General features: G+C 54.5%; 1 protein-coding gene across 1 annotated transcript in view; it reads right to left on the bottom strand.

Moving 5' to 3' along the window:
• Positions 1-19,010, bottom strand: part of PDGFRB (platelet derived growth factor receptor beta) — a 42,246-nt gene that overhangs the window by 3,935 nt on the left and 19,301 nt on the right. The window contains exons 3-22 of the mRNA XM_050793629.1: positions 17,935-18,258; positions 17,131-17,397; positions 16,263-16,390; positions 15,969-16,143; positions 15,200-15,392; positions 14,432-14,547; positions 12,997-13,120; positions 12,215-12,426; positions 9,023-9,117; positions 7,916-8,048; positions 7,202-7,306; positions 6,730-6,840; positions 5,524-5,683; positions 4,392-4,552; positions 3,732-3,850; positions 3,410-3,532; positions 2,542-2,653; positions 1,997-2,096; positions 1,277-1,382; positions 161-393 (exon numbers count right to left, since the gene is read on the bottom strand). Of these exons, the coding sequence (XP_050649586.1) occupies positions 161-393; positions 1,277-1,382; positions 1,997-2,096; positions 2,542-2,653; positions 3,410-3,532; positions 3,732-3,850; positions 4,392-4,552; positions 5,524-5,683; positions 6,730-6,840; positions 7,202-7,306; positions 7,916-8,048; positions 9,023-9,117; positions 12,215-12,426; positions 12,997-13,120; positions 14,432-14,547; positions 15,200-15,392; positions 15,969-16,143; positions 16,263-16,390; positions 17,131-17,397; positions 17,935-18,258 (3,097 nt within the window). The remainder of the gene's footprint in view (positions 1-160; positions 394-1,276; positions 1,383-1,996; positions 2,097-2,541; positions 2,654-3,409; positions 3,533-3,731; positions 3,851-4,391; positions 4,553-5,523; positions 5,684-6,729; positions 6,841-7,201; positions 7,307-7,915; positions 8,049-9,022; positions 9,118-12,214; positions 12,427-12,996; positions 13,121-14,431; positions 14,548-15,199; positions 15,393-15,968; positions 16,144-16,262; positions 16,391-17,130; positions 17,398-17,934; positions 18,259-19,010) is intronic.

Genomic DNA, 19,010 nt, shown 5'->3' with positions numbered 1-19,010 from the left:
GGATAAGTACTTACCCTAGGTAACTTACCTCTGAGGCAAGCCTGACAGCACGCATGCAGGCAAACACACACACACACACACACACACACACACACACACACACACACACACACACACACACACACACACGATATCCTTGGCCCCAGGCCACAGTGGTTACCTGGCTAGGCTGGGGGAACCCTCCAGTGGGCCCTCGTCAGCAACCTCGGGTTTGGGGTCAGGCAGGGGGATGATATAGTCGTTGTCACCCTCATTGGGCTGCACGGCGGTATAGAGGACGGAGCTGCTGTCCAGGGGAGATCGGAGGCCATGGAACCCAGGCAAGCGGGCCTGGGACCGAAGGATGGCTGGGTGGTCACTCCTCAGAAACTCCTCATCCACCTGCTGGTACTTCTGCTCCCAGGGCAGGGAGAACCAAAGAAACAGGGATGGTCAGGCCACAGTTGCCTTCAGGGATCTTCTAACCTGGCCCATCCCCCTTTGTATAAATAAGCTCCCCGCTGCTCAGAGGGGAAAGGGATTTGCCCAAGCCACACGGCTGAGCAGACCTCCCATCTCACATAGAATCTTACAAGGCATGGTGAGCTCAGCACCACCCAGGGAGGGGCAGTTATCAGAACCACACCCAGGACTCTAACTCTTCCCCGACTTCAGAGCAGACAGGCACAGGCTCTCATGCTGCCTCAGCCTCCTTCCGCAGGGCCTCAGTTTCCTTGGCTGTGAAGTAGTGATGACCTTACTCCATCTCCCAGGTCCCTGGGACCATCCCCGGGGCGCAGTGGGGGTGAGAAATGGACCCAAGGAAGGAGCTGCCTCTGTGTCAAAGGCGATGTGTATTTCCTCCTCACTCGGAGCCCTGTTGTTGGACGGGGCAGGGTTTCAGGGCCCTGCTGGCTCTTTGGGCCTTGGAGAGACGATCCTATGACAGGATCCAAGTGGTCAGGTGGTTCATGGTCATGTAACCTGGGGTTATTCACACTTCTGAAGGAGCCCCATGGTTCGGTATGGATGCAAAGGCCCGAGGGAGGCAGCAAGACAGACAGGGCTCTAGGCCCCCTCCCTGCATCGAATCGATCAGCTTCCATGTAGCTCTGTGCTCCTAAAATAAACTCATAGCGCCAGCCCATCCCCTCCTAGAACCAGCAGGGAAACTGAGGCCCAGAGAGGACAAAGGGTGGTCCCCTAAATGCCAGCCCATCACACAGAGCCTTGTACTTGGTGTCTGACTTCTACACCAGAGCTCTCTGTGCTCCACCCCTACCCTGCCTCAACATACCTTTTTGTAACCTTCGCCCAACAGTCTCTCGAGAAGCAGCACCAGCTGGGAGAAAGGGGGCCGAATCTCAAACTTCTCTTCCCAGCACTTCTGCATGATCTCATAGCTGGGGACGAGGAGAAGGGTCAGGGTCTCTGGCCCAGGGTTCAGGGGACAAGGCAGGGCTGGGGGAGTGGGAGGCTGCTGCCTCTCAGAACAAGGTGAGCCATGGAAAGGAGCTGGGGGGAAGTGGTGGCTGGGTGTATCCAGAGGTCCTGCCTCTGGATATTCCCTTGGGAGGCCCTCTCAGAGCCCCCATTCCACATGGTTCCACAGGTTGACTATGCCTGGGTAAGCACAGGACCCAAACTTGGCCAATCGTTTTCAGTCCTGCAGCTTCTGCGGTCGGTTCTTGATGGCATGTGACCCCACCTGAGCCCTTGAAGGTCAGCTCTGGGACTTTTGCTGACACTATGCAGCAAGCAGTAGGACATGAGGCTGGCACTGCTGGTAGCCATTTGAGCAATGCTGGCCTGAAAATGAGGCCACACAGAGCAAAGCAGAGCTCAGGGCTAGAACAAGAGGTTCCTGATGCCATCCTTTGCACGGCTGGATCCAGTTACACCAAGGCTTTCTAGATCTCTGAGCTAACAAATCTCTCATCTTTGGTTTAAGCCAGTAGAGTTGGATATCTATTGTTTGCAGTACAAAATCCACCCAAATGCATGAAGCTCCACTCACATCTCGTCGGAGGCGTGGGCAGGCTGGGCCATGCGGTAACCCCGTTTGATGGCATTGTAGAACTGCTCATTCATGGGCAGCTCTGGGTAAGGGGTGCCACCTGTTGGAGAGCATAGACAAGAGACACACAGGCTCAGGGCTGGAAAAGTGGCAGGGCACCCTCTTCTACAGGACAAGGAGAGCCATGCTGGCCCTGGTATGGGGGAGGGGGCAGTGCCCCTGGCATTTGGAACTGTGGGCTCCTTCATGGGCTCTGGACAGAGACCGCCACCCTCCCCAGGATAGACAGCCAGAATGTGAGAGCCAAGCAGGCTTTCTGATGTCACTGTTCAAACCCGTCAATACTCACACAGGGAGCTAAAGAGACCCAGAGAGGGCAAAGAATTTGCTAACATCACACAGCAGAGAGAAGGTAGCAGAGCTGGGACCTGAACCAGGATCCCGGTATCAGGGCTTGTCCCATAGCCCCACCAGGCCAGAGGCGTGATTGCTGGAGGTAGACCCCAGGCCAGGATGCTGAGGCCTGGAGGAAGAAGCAAGCGTACCCAAAGTGAAGATCTCCCAGAGCAGGATCCCGAAGGACCACACGTCGCTCAGGGTGGTGTAGAGGCTGTTGAAGATGCTCTCTGGAGCCATCCACTTCAAAGGCAAAAAGGTCTGTAGGGAGGTCAGGATAGGTGCTGAGTGCAGGGAAGGACCTCAGCCCCACTCTGCACCTGGGACAGGAGAAGGGTACCTGGCAGTTCCCACCCACAATCACTTCTCCCTCCCATTCCCTGTGAGGGCCCTGGTCACAGTTCCCATGTCCATCCCAGTGCTGGCCAGAGGACCAGAAGCTGTTTCTTTTCTCACTAGCTGGGGACAAGGCAGCCCCTGTCCCTGGGGAAAATCTCCAGGGTCTGAGTAGTGAAGTGGGGGAGCCAGGGACTTGTCAAGGCACCCCCCAAGCTCTCATCCTGGCTACATTTGATCTCTGGGCCTAGCATCCCTCCATCTGGGGTTTGCTGAAAAGTGGGGAGATGAGAGACAGGCAGAAGGATCATGTTTTAACCAGACCAATCCCAGCTACTGCGTGTGACCTGCTCATCTTTCTTGCCTTGTCACCTGGGCTCCTTCCTCTGCCCACCACTGCTGGAACAACACATTCGGCCTGTTCCCCCTTCCCCCACCCTGGACCCATTACAGCCAGCCCTCCCCACTGCTATACTTGCTCCATGCTCTCCTGGGCGGCTCCCCTTCCTGTCCCTGCACACATAGCTGGGCAGGCACAGCCCACCACCGCTGTCAGAGCAGGCCACGAGGAGCCCCACACAGATATCCCATGAGCTGCAGCCACACTGGTCAGGAGGGAAACTGTTCCTGTGGTCACAGACACACGGTGACAGCCCCACAAGGGCCAGAGAAGGTACTCACACTGCCTTTGGAGATGTAATTCGAATCCCGCATGATGTCTCGAGCCAGGCCAAAGTCACAGATCTTGACCAGCTTGCCCTCGCAGATGAGCACGTTCCTGGCCGCCAGGTCTCGGTGGACGCACTGGGTTTGGGGAGAGGGGAGCTGAGGCCTTGGGGGCAATTGTGGGGAAAGAACCTCCATGCCAAGGGCTTTGGGAAAATGCAACACTGCCCACATGCGAGAGGCCATCCTGGTGTGCGGGTGCTCTTGGAGGATGCTGGCTGACTGGCTGACCCACCTCCCCACAGCCCCTACTGTGCTCTACCACAACCACACGTACGTTCTTGGAGGCCAGGAACTCCATGCCATTGGCCACCTGGTAGCTGAAGCCCACAAGGTCCATGTAGCTTAGCACCGGAGACTCATTGATTAAAGTTGCCCGACAGGTCCTCTCAGGGGCTGGAGGAGAAGCAGAGGGTCACCTGCTATCTTATGTCTCCTTTTGGCCCACAGGACCCCTGCCCTTTGGCTCCTGGGAGACTGAATGTCCAAGACAGATGGCTACTCATCACCTAGGTCTCCCCTAAAAGGAGAATGATTTCTTAATATCGAACTCAAAGTTCTCCTGCTTTATCAGTGCCCTCACTGGCCAGAAACAGTTTTGGCATTAGCTCTTGGGCCACTTTTGCCCAGCCCTTGCCTGCCTGCCTCTCAGGGACACTAGACCAGCCTGGGGCCGAAGCTGAGTAGATCACTTTCCCTAGCACCACAAAAGGCCAGGTCCTCCCACATCCCTGCTCTCTCCCTCCCTGTGGGTTCTATGCATGTTTCTGGACCCATAAACAGCGGTCCACTACAGAGCAGTTTTTGCCAGGTGGCTAGCCTCAATTTCCACATCTATGAAATGGGCATGAGACTCCCTTCTTCCCAGGGTTTTTGGCAAGGCTGGGCATGTGAAGAGCATCAGCCTGCGTGGGTGTGGGGTACTGTGTCCACCCACCAGAGGGAACGTAGTTATCGTAGGGGGCCATATAGTTGGAGGACTCGATGTCGGCATATTTGACATCTCCTTTCATGTCCAGCATGGGCACGTAGTCCACCGACTCGTCCTTGCTCATGTCCATGTAGCCACCGTCGCTCTCCCCAGTCAGGGACACGTGGCTGGGGGTAAAGGAGCATCACAGAAGAGCCTGGAGGCTTTGCCTTCCCCTCCCCTCCTGCCCCTTGCCACTCATGAATTTCTTCTCTCACACACTCACTCATCCTTCAGGCTATCCCAATAGGAATGCCCATGGATCGACCCTTTTCAACCAACCTGCTGGGCCAAGCTGGGCACTGAGGCTGCCAAAATGACAGTTAGAACCCACAGAGCTCACACCCAGAGGCGATGACAGCGCCCCAAGGCAAAGGTCACAAGATGGGTGTGTACAGAGGCGCCTTCCTGTGGCCTCCCCAGCGCCACCTGGCCACAGGAGTGCCTGGCTGCAACCCAGTGTGGGCAGCCAGGAGTCACCCCGATACCTATGCCTGTAGCGTCAGCTCCCCAAAGGGCTGTGGGGCTCTACACACATGTCTCTACGGGCAGGAAAAAGATGGGAAGGAAATTGATCAAAACATTGGAGAGGGCAGGAGTGAGCTTTACAGTCTTTTACGCTTTTCTGAAGCTACTCTTGTCTTTGTTTTTGTAATCAGCAAAAGAACTAAGAAATGTTCTTTTTGGAAAAGATGAAGAAAGGAGTTGAGCTCCCTAAGGGGCAGTGTGGAGGCTGGTGTGTAGACGCTGTAGACAGGAACACAGTCTGGAGCACCGCTGCGCAAACTGGGAGCTTGGCTCTCGTCTCACCACAGCCTCTGTCCCTTCCTCCATCACTGCGTGCCCGGGACTGAAGGGCAAACACCCACGACACAGGGATGGCATGTCACATGTGTAGAGGGCTTAGCAGCACAGGGCCTGGCATCACTGTTATTCCCTCATCTCGGGTGGGCCACCTTGTAGAACAGCCCTAGCTCCAGGGGTGATTCTGTTCCCTGCCCTGTCACAGCCTCAGCTTCTCCTCCCGGACAAAGGGAGGGGAAGGAGCGGTGCTCCTCAGGTATCCCAAAGATTCAGTCCCTGGCCTCCCTCCTGGTACCTGGGCAGGGGGAGCCCAACGGGCAGCGCATTGCTGTAGAGCTCCGCGCTGGGCGGGCGGCGCTTGTCGGAATGGTGCTGCAGGAACGTGTGCTTGTTGCGGTGCAGGTAGTCCACCAGGTCTCCGTAGCGGCAGTACTCAGTGATGATATAGATGGGTCCTGCGGAGGGACGGGCTCAGGGACAGTCCCTACGGAGGCCTCGGGCGTCTCCTCAAGGCCACGAGGCTAATCAGGGGCTGGATGTGGGAGAGACACTTTGGCATGACGGCTAGGAGGCTTCAGTGCCTTGCAAATCTGGGTTCTTTTCCTGCCTCTGTGGCAGAGAGCAAGGTACTGAGTCTCCCTGAGCCTTACCTTCCCCAGCTGTTAAGTGGGGTAATTAAACCCACCACAAAGCGCTGCCATGAGGATTAATGAGATGATGTTTTTATTGGCTGGGCACGTGGCAAGTCCGCAGTGTTGGCTCTTATTGATATGTTTTCAAACTAAAGCTTACTTTGGAGCCCAGTATAGAAAGCAGATAAAGGCCACTGTTTACAATAATCACTTCAGTAGTCAAATTCAACTACAATGCATTTACTTAAAGTCAGTCAGTGAGAACTTGAAGATATCTACGCGAACAAAAATTTTGAAATGAGTGATCATTGCGGACGTGAATAAGTCTATGTACCCAACATACTTCTGTATTTTGTTTTGGTTGCATAATGCTGAGGAAAATCCCAGATCTCACAATAAGCAGCTGCAAATGGTGATAACGTTTTTTTTTTCAGCCTAACTGGCAATCAGAGCTTCAAATAAACACAGTTGGCCACAGAGACTTTCTTCTATGATCAAATAAAGGTAGCTCCCAATTAGCAAGCTGGTGGTCTCCAATGGTGGGCGTATAACGCATCTTAATGTCATGTGAGCTGTTATTTATTGGTTTTCAAAATGTGTTGTAAAAATAAAAGCATCAGCCAACACCATGGTCTGGAAGCTGCTGGGACTGGTGACCCGACTAATTGTTCAGTCGAGAAGGTGTTGTGACGTTGTGAGTTTCTAAACCCCACTGCCCTCTGGGACCGTGCAGTGGGGGCGCTGGAGTGGGGGGCACGGACCCTCCAGCAGGAGTGTGCTGTTGAGTGAGGCCTGAGGAGGTGGTAGGCGGGGCCTGGCCTTGGTGGTGGGCACTTTCCCTGAGTCCTCTGGGGCAGTGGGTTCGGTACCTCCTTTGGTGCAGGCCCCCAACAGGTTGACCACGTTCAGGTGGGGCCCAAGGTGACTCATGATCTTCAGCTCCGACATGAGGGCTTGCTTCTCACTGCTGCGGGCTGTGGCTGAGGAAAATGGGGGCCCCAGGGCAGGCCCAGTTATGGGGGCTCCACGGAGGCCCCACCACAGGAGCCTATTCTGACTCTTCTGCCCCGCCCTGTGCTGCAAGACTCATGCAGCCTGGCGGGGGGTGAGCACCCACACTGTGAGGAGGGGAAGAGGCCAGGGTAGGGGGAGGCAGCCCAAGGAGGCCAGGGTGAGGAACCCTCTTTCCCAAACCAGATTCAGGAGCAGCGCCTGCTGCAGTGTGACGGCCCCTCTTGTGCCTGCTAATCAGCATCAGGCCACCCTGGGAGAGGCTAAGTGTGTGGGGAGGGGCAGGGAGAGGTGAAGGCCCAGATGTGGAGGGCTCCAAGGACTACTCACATTTAAGCATCTTGACGGCCACTTTCATCGTGGCCTGAGAATGGCTCAGGCCATGAGCCGTGGCCTCCACCACCTGCCCAAAGGCCCCAGAGCCGAGGGTGCGTCCTGGTGCAGAGATGATCCCTCAGCTCCTGGCCTACCAGGAAGCTGCACCACTCCCCCTGCTGCCCCCTTCCCCCCCACCCCCTGCCCCGCTGCCACCCTTCCTGCCCAGTGAGGGGAGAGAGCCACTCTCTTAGGTCAACCTAGACATTACTTAAACCACCTTGGACTCAGGGTATTCCTTAAACACACTCCTGCAACCACAATGCCTCCCTGTCTTTCCTGGCATCTCATCTAAGTCCTGCCTGCTTTCTGCCCCATCTTTAATCTCTGGAAAGTTTCTTCCCTCCCCAAGGAAGCACGCTCCTCTGTACCCCCTCAGCTTCCCCAGCCAGACCCGGCCTGCCACTCAGCCTGTCCTCAATTCTTCCACTTTTGTCACATAGGGGCCCCGTCTCACGGGGTCACAGGATCATAGAATCTCAATGCTAGGCAGTTCCTGGGGGATTGTCTTGTCCTCACTGTACATAGCAGGAGACAAAGGACCAGAGAAGGCAAGACACCAGCCCTAGGTCTCATAGCTAGTCATGACAAGGCTGGGACCAGACCTCAGAGAGTCTTCCCACCCATCTTGAGTCCCCACACTGCCACCTGAGGCCTCCCAGGACTGACCCAGCACAAGCTGGTCCCGCGGCAGCTCCCACGTGGAGTCATAGGGCAGCTGCATGGGGTCCACGTAGATGTACTCATGGCCATCAGAGCTCACAGACTCAATCACCTTCCATCGGATCTCGTAACGTGGCTTCTGGAGGCCCAACCCCAGGAATTAGTTATCAGAGGGGGCCTCAGGCCTCGAGGCCCATTAGGTCCATCCATCTAGGACACATGGGGCAGGGGACCCTGAGGCCCAGAGAGGGGCAGGGGACCCTGAGGCCCAGAGAGGAGCAGGGGAATATTTGAAATCACACAGCAAGTGCTCAACTGAGCCAAGGTCTTCATGGTCTCAGAGGGAACAGGGACCAAGGGGTCCCAGAGGAGGCTTCAGAACTTGGCAGACTGAGGAGCAACTGGCAGCTGAGGGCCTGGCTCATGAGAACCTCCTCTCCAGCTTCTCTCCCAGCCTTAGCTGCTCCTCAGATGGAAGTGGTGGAGCAAGTGACCCCAGAAAGTGACACCAGGTAGGGCACTCAGCTGGATGCGGATGCCCTCCCCATGCTGGGTGAGTCAGAAAGATGTAAGCTTAGAATGTTGACATCTTAGGGTGTTGGAACCACAGGGCTGGAATTTTAGAATGATGGGATCATGAGGTGCTGCAATCCTGATTCAGGAAGCTTAAAATGTTGGAATCACAGAATGGTGAAATCTCAGAGTAGAACACTGAAATTACAGACTAACACGATCAGAATGCATTTCAGTAGAATCACGGGGTATCCATGGGTGAGAGCTCGAAAAATCCTGGAGCCCATGCAGTCCACCACAAAGGTCCCATGCTCCATGGCTAGGATGAGAGGAATGGTGCCTCAGCAGGACCTGGGGACTTAGTGACACAGTAGGGGAAGAGAATCCTGGATAGCTTAGGCCCGGCTCAGGTTGGCCCAGACTGCTGGGGGTAGAGGAAGCTCGGACAGCCAGCATCACTCTACATAAGTTCCCACCTGAGTTCCATGCTGAGCCCTGCGTGTGGCCAGATCACGCAGCATTCAAGGAGGGCAGAGGGGTGGAATTCATGCAAAATAGTGATGTGCCAGTCTTCACCCATTAGGCCAGGGAGGGGCTTACCTTCTGCCAAAGCATGATGAGGATGATAAGGGAGATGATGGTGAGGACCACCAGGGCCAGGATGGCTGAGATCACCACCGCCTTGAAGGGCAAAGCTGGAGGCAGAGATGAGAGCAGGCCATGAGCAAACTGGGCAGCTGCCCTCCCCTGACCCCATCTCTGGCATCACAGATCCCTCCGTACACATCCTGTGCAGAATAGAAGCACCCACCTCCCCATTAGCCTGCGGTGTCAGACCCTCAGCCTCTCGCTCTAGGCTGCACGTTCAGACTGTCCTGTAAATACCACATCCCCTCAGTAACTACCCCCACTCAGATCACTGCTGGCCTCCACATCCCTTCAGCACTGCCAGTCAGTCTGGCCTTGCTGCCAGAACTCTAGACGGGCTACAAATCCTGTTCTGGGTTCCAGTCCATTGCCTGGACCTCCCATTAGCCCTGGAGCCCCCGAGGGCTGGGTTTCGGCTTACCTCTCCTCTGAGTCCACACCCTTGCTGGGGCTGCTACAGCTTGGTCAGACTCTATGCCTGACCGAGTGGCCGGTGGACGGAGTGAGTGGCCACTGACGGAGCAATGGCTGAGACCCCCAGCCTGATGAATCCAGACCTCAGCATGGAGGCTGCCTCCTCTCCACTCCACCCAAAGGGCCCAGTTGGGGTTGGGGTGGTGACGGTAGTTACAAAGTGGGGCTCACACTGGCCCTTACAAGCCTCGAGTCTCCTCCACCCTCAAGGCCTCGGCCTCTTTGCTGTGCTTCCCACTCTCCCCATCCACCCCCGCCAGATCTGCCTCTCCCCTACCCTGCCCCGCTGGCCACCCATGATGTCCCATGGAACTTATTCCCTCCTCTTCTGTCCCCAATCTGTGCTTCTTTGCACCCCAGGGAGTCCTGTCCCACCTCCTCCTCCCCATCCATTGCTATAACCTCAGTCCCTAAAACCACACCTGGCACATGGTAGGTACCTGGTACTATTTGTTGAATTACTAAGTGAATGCCATTCTTATGCTTAAAATATTTGGATGCAGGCTGGGCGCAGTGGCTCATGCCTGTAATCCCAGCACTTTGGGAGTCCTAGGAGGGCGGATCACGAAGTCAGGACCAGCCTGGCCAATATGGTGAAACACCGTCTCTACTAAAAATGCAAAAAATAGCTGGGCATGGTGGTGGACTCCTGTAATCCCAGCTATTCAGGAGGCTGAAGCAGGAGAATTGTTTGAACCTGGGGGTGGAGCTTGCAGTGAGCCGAGATCGCACCACTGCACTCCAGCCTGGGCAACAGAGTGAGACTCTGTCTCAAAAACAAACAAACAAACAAAATTTGGATGCTTCACCATGTTATCAGTAAAGGAAAAAGGCCAAAATCCTAAAATGGCACATAAGGCAGAGGCTTCATGACTCTACCTCTTCCCGCTCCAACTTCATCTCTCACCCTTATCCATTCTCTCCATGCCTTCCTCCTCAGGGCCCCAGACCAACATCCCTCTTCTCCTCCCTCCTCCCACTCATCACACATCTCGGTCCTGGGAAGGAAGCCTGCATCTTCTAGGCAACCATCGCTGGAGGCATGAAGGAGCCCTCTTGCAGCCGTCCCAGGCCCTGTGGGCTGGTGCTCAGCTTCCCGCTCAGGCTTTAGTCACACAAAAGTGTCACATCTGCCTTGGCTCAGAGTTGGTCTTCCACTCAGGCTGTCCACACTGTCTGCCCAGATACATACTTGCTCAAAGAATGTGTATGCATGTGTGGAAGCATAGGTGAAATGAGGGGATGAAAGAAGCCCACCCATCCACCACAGGGCAGGGGACAGGAGGCAGCCCTAGACAGGCACGTGCAGGAACACGCCCAAGGACCTGCATACACAGAAACCAAAATGCCTCGCATGGCCTTTGGAGCCCTGCCTGCTCTAGATCTGCCGACCCCTGTAGCTCCATCCCACAGCACTTCCTTCCCCTTTATCTGCCGCCCTTCCAGCCCCTAAGTATCCACACACTCGATCCTCCAGCCAGATTGAGTTGAATTCCTTTCATTTCTAGGAACTCATTTTGCCTCTGGGCTTTTACACAGGCCATTCCCTCTGACTGGGACACCATTCCACACCAGGCTAACTCCTAGTCATTTTTTAGGTTTTGACCTAAAGATCCCTTTTCTAGAATACTTTCCTGGATCCCATAGCTGGGCATGGGACCCCTTCTCCCTCTAGGCTTTGCCCCTAATGTGGTGATCCTGGGGGAAATTGCCAAGTTCCTTGTCTGCCTTCTCTCTCTGGACTATGGGTACTGGGAGGTCCAGGCAGGGTTGAACCCTTTGACCTTTATACTTCAATGAGAAGTTGGGTCCTCATATTTACTGAATGAAGAAGAAATATGAATAAATGAAGCACATGCATACAGGTGCATGTATGCATAAGGAGGGGCAGGTAAATACACAAAAGCATCAAGACACTAGTAGGCATTGTTCATATGTGCAGAAATAACACATGTATGTGTACCTGCTAACAGAGGTACATTGTACAGCAGGCATATGTGTACGGAAATTATGCTTGTACACTTTCCTAGAAAGGTGTGCTCCAATTATATGCTTACAGACATGCACTATGCCAGTTTGCATGCATGCAAAGGAATTGTACACGCATTGCTTGTACACATGTATAGGAATTGTGTACCCACAGGTACATGCATACAGACATACACTGTGGGTTTAAACAGATGTCTGGGGATTAGGCACGCTCATGTACATGGCTTACGAACATGTGGTGGGTTTACACACATGGACAGGCATAGTGCACACGTGTATGCTTATACACATACACTCTAGCTTTACAGGAGTGACTGGGGATTGGGCATTCTTCAGTACACGATTTACTATCTACACACAGAGGATTTGCACCTGTGTTCAAGGAACAGGCATGCACATTACATGGCTTACGACATACATAAAGTATATGTACACCACACTGAAGGGCATAGTGCTATTCATATCCATGGTTTATAGACTTGTGTTTGTATGCATGTGTACCCATATTGTGTATGCTGGAACATGTTCCTATGCATGTACACGGCAGGGTTTCACGACGCTCCTGTTTGCCCTGGGCATGCTAACTCCTTTGGCTGCTGTGGGTACATGGGCACAGCACCAATTAGGCAGAGTTAAGGTAGGGGTTGGAATCATCAGGGGCCACAGAGGCTGGGGACTCACAGTGTGGCACCACGATGACCTCCTGCATGTCCTGGCCCACAGCGTTGCGCAGCGTGCAGCGCACCGACAGTGGCCGATCCACGTGCTGCAGACGCAGTGTGCTCACCACCTCAAACTCCTGCTCCTCCTCCCAGTATGTCACGTTCGTCTCCAGCTGGCTCTCCTCTTCAGAACTGTTCCCCAGCAGCATGGGCGGCAGCTCGCGTGGACACCTGCCAGGAGAGCCGGTAGGGTTGCCTGCCAGCCCCTTCCCCTTGCAGACAGGGAAACTAAGGAGAAACTGGTGGAAGGAGGCAGACGTGTCCAGTTCCTCTGTCCCACTGCCTGGTTCCCAGCGGGCTCCTCCTGTGCTCCCTCTACTGGTCAGCAGGGGGTGCTCCCAGCCCAGAACTGACAGTGCTGATTGCAAAATCCATTCTTACTTGACCCTCGGGGTCACACAGTGTATGGGGTAGAGGCAGAACCTGCACTGAATCCTGCCTCTGTCCACTACATTAGAATCAGCCTGGCCAGGAGTGCAGAACTGATCTACAGGGCCGGTGAGGTCTCTGGGGCTCAGACCCCACACTTTGCTAGGCCAAACTGCCCAGGGGTAAAGGTAAGGAAAAGCGATCACTTAGGTCATACAGAGTAGGACCAAGGAGGCGGTGACCTGTCCTCCTACGATGCAACGCTATGCCTGTAACAATATGCCATGAAGAACGGGCGGGACTAGATAACCTTCACGAGTTTTTTCTAGCCAGCTGGGGGACCCTGGGCGACTGAGGCCCGGGTCTGCTCACCTTTTGAGGTCTCTGCAGGCAGACCAGATGATGTTCGGCTGGGGCATGCCCCGGCCACGACAGCGGACTGTCTGTTCCCCGCTGTCTGGGTGGCTCTCACTTAGCTCCAGCACGCGGACAGGGACTGCATGGAGAGGGCACTGGGTCAGGAGGCGGGAGAGTCAGGACAGTTAACAGGACAGGTCCTCGGGGAGGACCTGACTCAGAGTCCCTCTTGTGGGAGGAGGGATGTAGACTGCAGGTGAACATTAAATACCAGGAATCAGTGTGAAAATCAATGGGTTCGCTTCTGGGTACTTCAAAGGGAACGCCTCAGCAGGGTGCTAGTCTGTCTTTAACACCTCTCTGAGACTTGCTAATCTTCCCTTTTAACAAAGGGAGCCTAGGCCTCAAGCTCAGAGCCCTGGGCCACCAAGCTCATGAAGCCAGCATTTAATAGCATTGTTTGATCTTCTCTGAGTTTATTTTAGGGGTTGCTTTATATTTATGATATATGATGCCAATTTTCCACCTACAATAGAAAGGTTACATTTTGTCTTTCAAAATAAATTTATTTTTAGAAAGTTAATTGACAAAACATTAAGTCATTATCATATCATTCCTCTGCTCAAAACCCTGCCATGGCTCTTCATTTCAGTCATAGTAAAAGCCAAAGTCTGGAACAGGCCCGCAAAGACCTATTCGATTTGCCCTTCTCCCAGCCCCCACTGCCCTATCCCCATTCCGACTTCATCTCCCACCTCTCTCCTCACCAGTCCTGTTCCCACCACACAGGCCTTTCAGCGACTTCTCTGGCCTTTGCACTGCCTGAGGCACCCTTTCCTCAAATATCCATTGAGCTAATGTCCTCACCTTCTTCAAGTCTTCATGCAAATGTCACTTCCTCAGCTCTGATCACTGTATCAAATGTGCAACTCTCACCATTACTTTGTGCCCCACTCTCAATCTTCCCTACCCGGCCCCTGTTTTTCCTCTCCCACAGTGTTAGTTACCTTCTAACCTATGTAATTTGCTGCAGTTTGCCTCCCTACTGTTCGTGTTTGTCTTCCCCTACTCGATGCAAGCTGCACAAAGGCAGGGAGGGAAGTTCAAGAACCTTGAACAGACAGGCATATGGTAGTTGCTCAGTAAATACCTACTGAGTTAATAGTACAGTATAAGTGGAATGTAAGAAGGAAACATCATGGCCTTGGTACCTAAGCGCCTGAAGTTTTGGAAACACCCATCTAGCCCAGTGGCCTCCTTATACAGCTGGGGAAACTGAGGCCCAGAGGCCAGGTTCACACAGCAGTGGGTCAGTGGCTTAGAATTCATCTCCTGAGTTCCAGGGTCCCTCTCCCACCCTCCTAAGAGTGGGTGGACAGTGCAGGAAGGGAGAGGGAATGGGAGCAGGGAGGGGAAGCAGAAGGGACATGGGGAGGGGCGTGCTCATCACCATTGATCTGTAGCTGGAAGGAGAGCTGGACCTCAGCGTCCTCATGGAAGGCCCGCATGGTGTAGTGGCCAGCCTCTGCCACCTTCACCCGAACGAGTGTCAGCTCTGACACATACCTGGGGAGCAGGAAAGGCAGCTGTCAGTCAGAAGGCCTCTTACAGTTCTCCCCACCCTCCTGGTATAAACAGGAACAAGGACCAGGGAGCGGAAGAGCTTGCCAAGGTCATCTAGGCATTGGTAGCAGAGCCGGGACTCAAACCCGGTCTCATAAATCCTCACCCATAGGCAGTTCCCCTAAGCCAAGAGGGAGGGTTGAGATGGACTGTGGGTGGGGGTGGGGAGCATTGAAGGGAAAGTCCTATTTCTCTCCCCTTCAGACAGGTGGACACTGCTCCATCCTAACCTGTCACAGTCTATCGGCCAGGCAATCTCTAGCCTCAGGGATACCACAGGCCATGAATGGTCTGCCTGGCACCCTCTTCCCCAGTCATCTGCCCGTTTACTTCTTAGCTGCTACTGCTGGCCCCACCCATCATAAGCACAACTAAACATCTGGGTGATCATCTGACCGGCGTCTGTTTCCTCCACTAGACTAGGAGCTCTAGGAGGGATGAACTGGCAGCTCTGGTCGCTGCAGCATCCCCAGCACCTGGCACCTAACATGCTCTCAGAAAGTTGGGCCTAGGTTTGTGGCTGAAAGCCAAGGGCTGCCTGGTGGCTGCAAAGAAAAATAACTTCAAGAATGGGGTGGGAGAGCGAGCTGCTCACCTGGTCTCTGACACGTTGCGCGTGGACAGGGCGATCTCGCCTGCGCTGGAGTCGCCCAAGGTGCGGTTGTCTTTGAACCACAGGACGGTGGGCGGTGGGTAGGCCTCGAACACTACCTGCAGTGTCCGGCTCCGGTGCAGCTCAGCAAATTGTAGTGCTCCCACCTCTCCCAGGAGCCGCACGTAGCCACTCTCTGCAAGGGGTGACCATCAGGGGCGGGCCCTTGGGGCAGGGCACCAACTGAATCCCAAAGGAGGCCAGCCTGTGAGGCGGGGCTTCAGGCCTGCGGACCCTGCTGGCCATGAAGTTCCCCGAGCTGAGGTTGAAATTGGGCTGGGGACGGGGCCTGGAGAAGGGGCCGAATTTGGGGCTGATGTGGATGTCGGGGCTGGCTCCCAGGTAGGGACCAGAGTTGTACTAACAGTTCTCTGTTCTGGGTTAGCAATGTGGCTGATTCTGGCACTAGTGATAAAGTTGAACTAGTGGTAAGGTTGAATTTGGGGATGGGGCTTCCTGGACCTGGGATGGCAGTTGGGCTTGGAAGTCAGGTTGGGGCTGGGGCTCTGGCTAGTCAGAAAGTCTAGGTTGAGATAGGGTTGGATTTGGGGTTGACACTGCATTTTGGTTTGGGTTTGTCTTGGTATTGGGGTTTTGGTTGGCACAGAGGCTAGCTAGGGCTGCACTGGAGTGTGGCTAACTATATCCCGGGGCTGTGACAGGCGGTGGGTCCAGCTCAGACTGGGGGTTGGGCTGAGCCCAAGGCACGCACCAACCACAGTGATGTTGATGGCCTTTTCATCCTGATGGTCATTCACACTCTCTGTCACATTGCAGGTGTAGGTCCCCGAGTCTTCTAACTCGGCACTGGGGATGTGCAGGATGGAGCGGATGTGGTAAGGCATATCCAAGAGGAAGTCGGTCACCGGCTCCACCAGCCGCCCACTCTGCAGCAACAGGTTGGGCAGGCCCCCCAAATCAGGAGGGGCCGGGGAAAATCAGTTTGCAGTTCAGATATTCACCCCTGCCTGGCCCCCCCTCCAACCCCTGCCTGGCCCCACATTACTTCTTTGCGGGGGTACATCCACTCGAAGTTGACCACCTCATTCCCGATCACAATGCACATGAGGGTAATGTTCTCACCCTGGCGGACCACCGTCTGCACTGCATTCACGGAGACGTTGATGGATGACACTGGTGGAAAGAGATTGGCTTAGGGCTGGGGAAGTCACCACCAGCCACCACTTCAGCTTGGGGATAGGGTAGGGGCTAGAGAGGGAAAGGATGACTGATGTAGAAGATTCATTCATTCAACAAATATTTACTGAATACCTACTACATGCCAAGTACTATTCTGGACACTGGGGCAACAGTAGTGAACAAAATGGACAAAATCTCTGTTCTTATGGAGCTGACATTCTAGAAGGGATAACAGACTGGAAATCAAAGTACACTCTGGAGATCTACGTACAGGAGAAATGTATTGAGCACATACCATGTGCCAGGTACTCTCCATCTTTTATTGTATTTAATCTTCACAATGATCCTATGAGGTAGGCAGTCATTATTATACCCACGTTACAAGAGGGGAAGCAGGCTCAGAGAGATTACGTGCTTTGTGTAAACTTACTCAGACGGGAAATAGCAAAGCTGGGATTTCGACCCAGCTGGCTCAGAAGCTCGTGCCCTCACCAACCATGTTACACAGGCCAGCTCTGCCGCTATCGAATTCTGCGACAGAGGACAAACTCCATCCTCTCTCTGCGCGTGAGTTTCCTCATCTGTAACATGGGGAAAACACTATCCCCCTTCCAAGGCTGTGGTGAGAATCCACTGGGAAGTGGAGTCTCACACTTTGTAAACTGTAAAGGGCTATTGCTCTGTGGAGGGTTATACTTGCCTGGGCTGAGCATCAGGCCAGAAAGGGGGCTCACCCTGGAGTCTGTAGACATAGTAGGCGTCGGAATCCACCTCCCTGTCCCCAATGGTGGTTTTGCAGATGTAGCTTCTGTCCTCAAAGATACCAGAAAAGCCACGCTGGTGATCGTAGGGGACAGGCAGTGCAATGTCCCCTTTCTTCTCGTGCAGTGTCACCACCAGTTGTGGGTCTGTTACTCGGCATGGAATGGTGATCTCAGTTATTTCCGTAAGAAAGATGAATAGTTCCTCGGCGTCATTAGGGAGGAAGCCCACGGTGGGATCTGCCAGGAGTGGAGCCATGAATGAGTCAGGGAAACCGGGTCTCTGGCCATCCCTTGAATTGCTGTGTGGCAAGTCATTTGCTGTCTCTGGCCCTCTGTCGCCCCGTTACAGAATAGGGATACTCCCAGAGGAGCATAAATCAAATGTTAGAGCTGGTCCCTTCCAGCTCTAATGTTTGATATTGACAGCGCCAGGGTAAGAAAGAAGGCAAGTCACAAGTTGAAATGCAGCTGATATCTGGAGCTTGGAGAATGGGGAAGACGGGATGTGGGGTCAAGAGGGAGCAGATTGGAAGCAGCTGAGAATATAGAGTTCTTGGGAGGCAGGAATGGGGTGACTGGCAGGGAGCAGGCAGATCATCCAGACCAAGGAGTGGGGGCGAATACACTGCTGGACTGAGCCAGGCTGGTTCCATGATTGTCTGCTTTTCTAGGATGGCTGCATTTCACAACAAACTAAAGCACTCTCTGGACTTCCCCTGGTGCCTCCAGTTGAAAAAGGGGTAAGGAGTGGGCACACAGCCTGGGGACCCTTACCTGGCACAAAGATGTAGAGCCGTTTCCGCTCATCAGGCTCCAGTCCACGGGAGTCATTGTAGGTGCAAAAGTATTCTCCCGTGTCTAGCCCAGTGAGGTTGGTCAGTGTCAGCACACTGGAGAAGGTATTGTCCTGGGCCTTGGCCATTTCCTGTGGGAGCTCCTGGGACATCCGCTCCCACACCACGGGAGCTGAACCCGAGCAGGTCAGAACAAAGGTGCTGGAGACATTGAGGATAAGCTCTGGCCCCGGGGGTGTGATGACCAGGCCCTGAGAGACCTGCGGTTCCAGCAGTAACAGCAGGGGCAGCAACAGCAGCTGGCCTTTGGGAGAGGAGGTATCAGACATCAGGGCACAGGGGCCTCAGCACCTCTCGCAGGGCTGAGCCTGTGAGGAGGCCACATATGCACAGCCCTCAAGTCCTTGAGGAGCACAGCTCCTTTATCTGACAGACTGGGGCTCTCCAGCCACGGCTCTGAGGATCACTCACCCAGCTTCAGGGCCCCAGGGATTCCTCCAGACTGCCTATGTCAGTCCCTTTAGACCCCAGCCTCTAAATCCTTCAGCAGTGCTGTGTGTAGGCAGTAGGCACCAGAAGGGGCCAGGAAATCCTCGGGAAGCAATTCCCTGGCCTCTAGTTCCTGCATTGCTTCCCAGGTCACTTTCTGAACCTCTTCCCTACAGCTCCCCGCCCCCTCCCCCGACTGCCCAGGTTCTGCCCAAGGCCCAGAGGTGCCTCTGGGTGGGAGAGGGATGGGAGGGAGGGGCTCAGGTAGCTCAGAGTGGGGGCAGGAAAGATGCTGAGGCCCCTCTGGGCTGGAGGGGCCTGGGTTTGGAGGTATGCGTGTGTCAAGTGATTGGTTTCCCACCATGACATCCCCTGAACAAGGATTTTGCAGGCCACACCCTCCATGCCCCCTGGTGATAAAGATCAGGAGGGGAGGTGGGCAGTCAGGCAGCCAGTCCATCTGACAGCCAGCTGCCGGGCAGGCTGCTGGCTGGTCATTAATTTCTGGGTCAGCCACTCAGCCCCTGCAGAGCCGAAGACATGTTAACGGACAGGACTGAGGGGTGG

Source organism: Macaca thibetana, chromosome 6 (genome assembly GCF_024542745.1).
Source record: "Macaca thibetana thibetana isolate TM-01 chromosome 6, ASM2454274v1, whole genome shotgun sequence".
Lineage (NCBI taxonomy): Eukaryota > Metazoa > Chordata > Mammalia > Primates > Cercopithecidae > Macaca > Macaca thibetana.
Note: the sequence above shows the minus strand (reverse complement) of the source record. Positions and strands in the feature narration are given on the sequence as shown.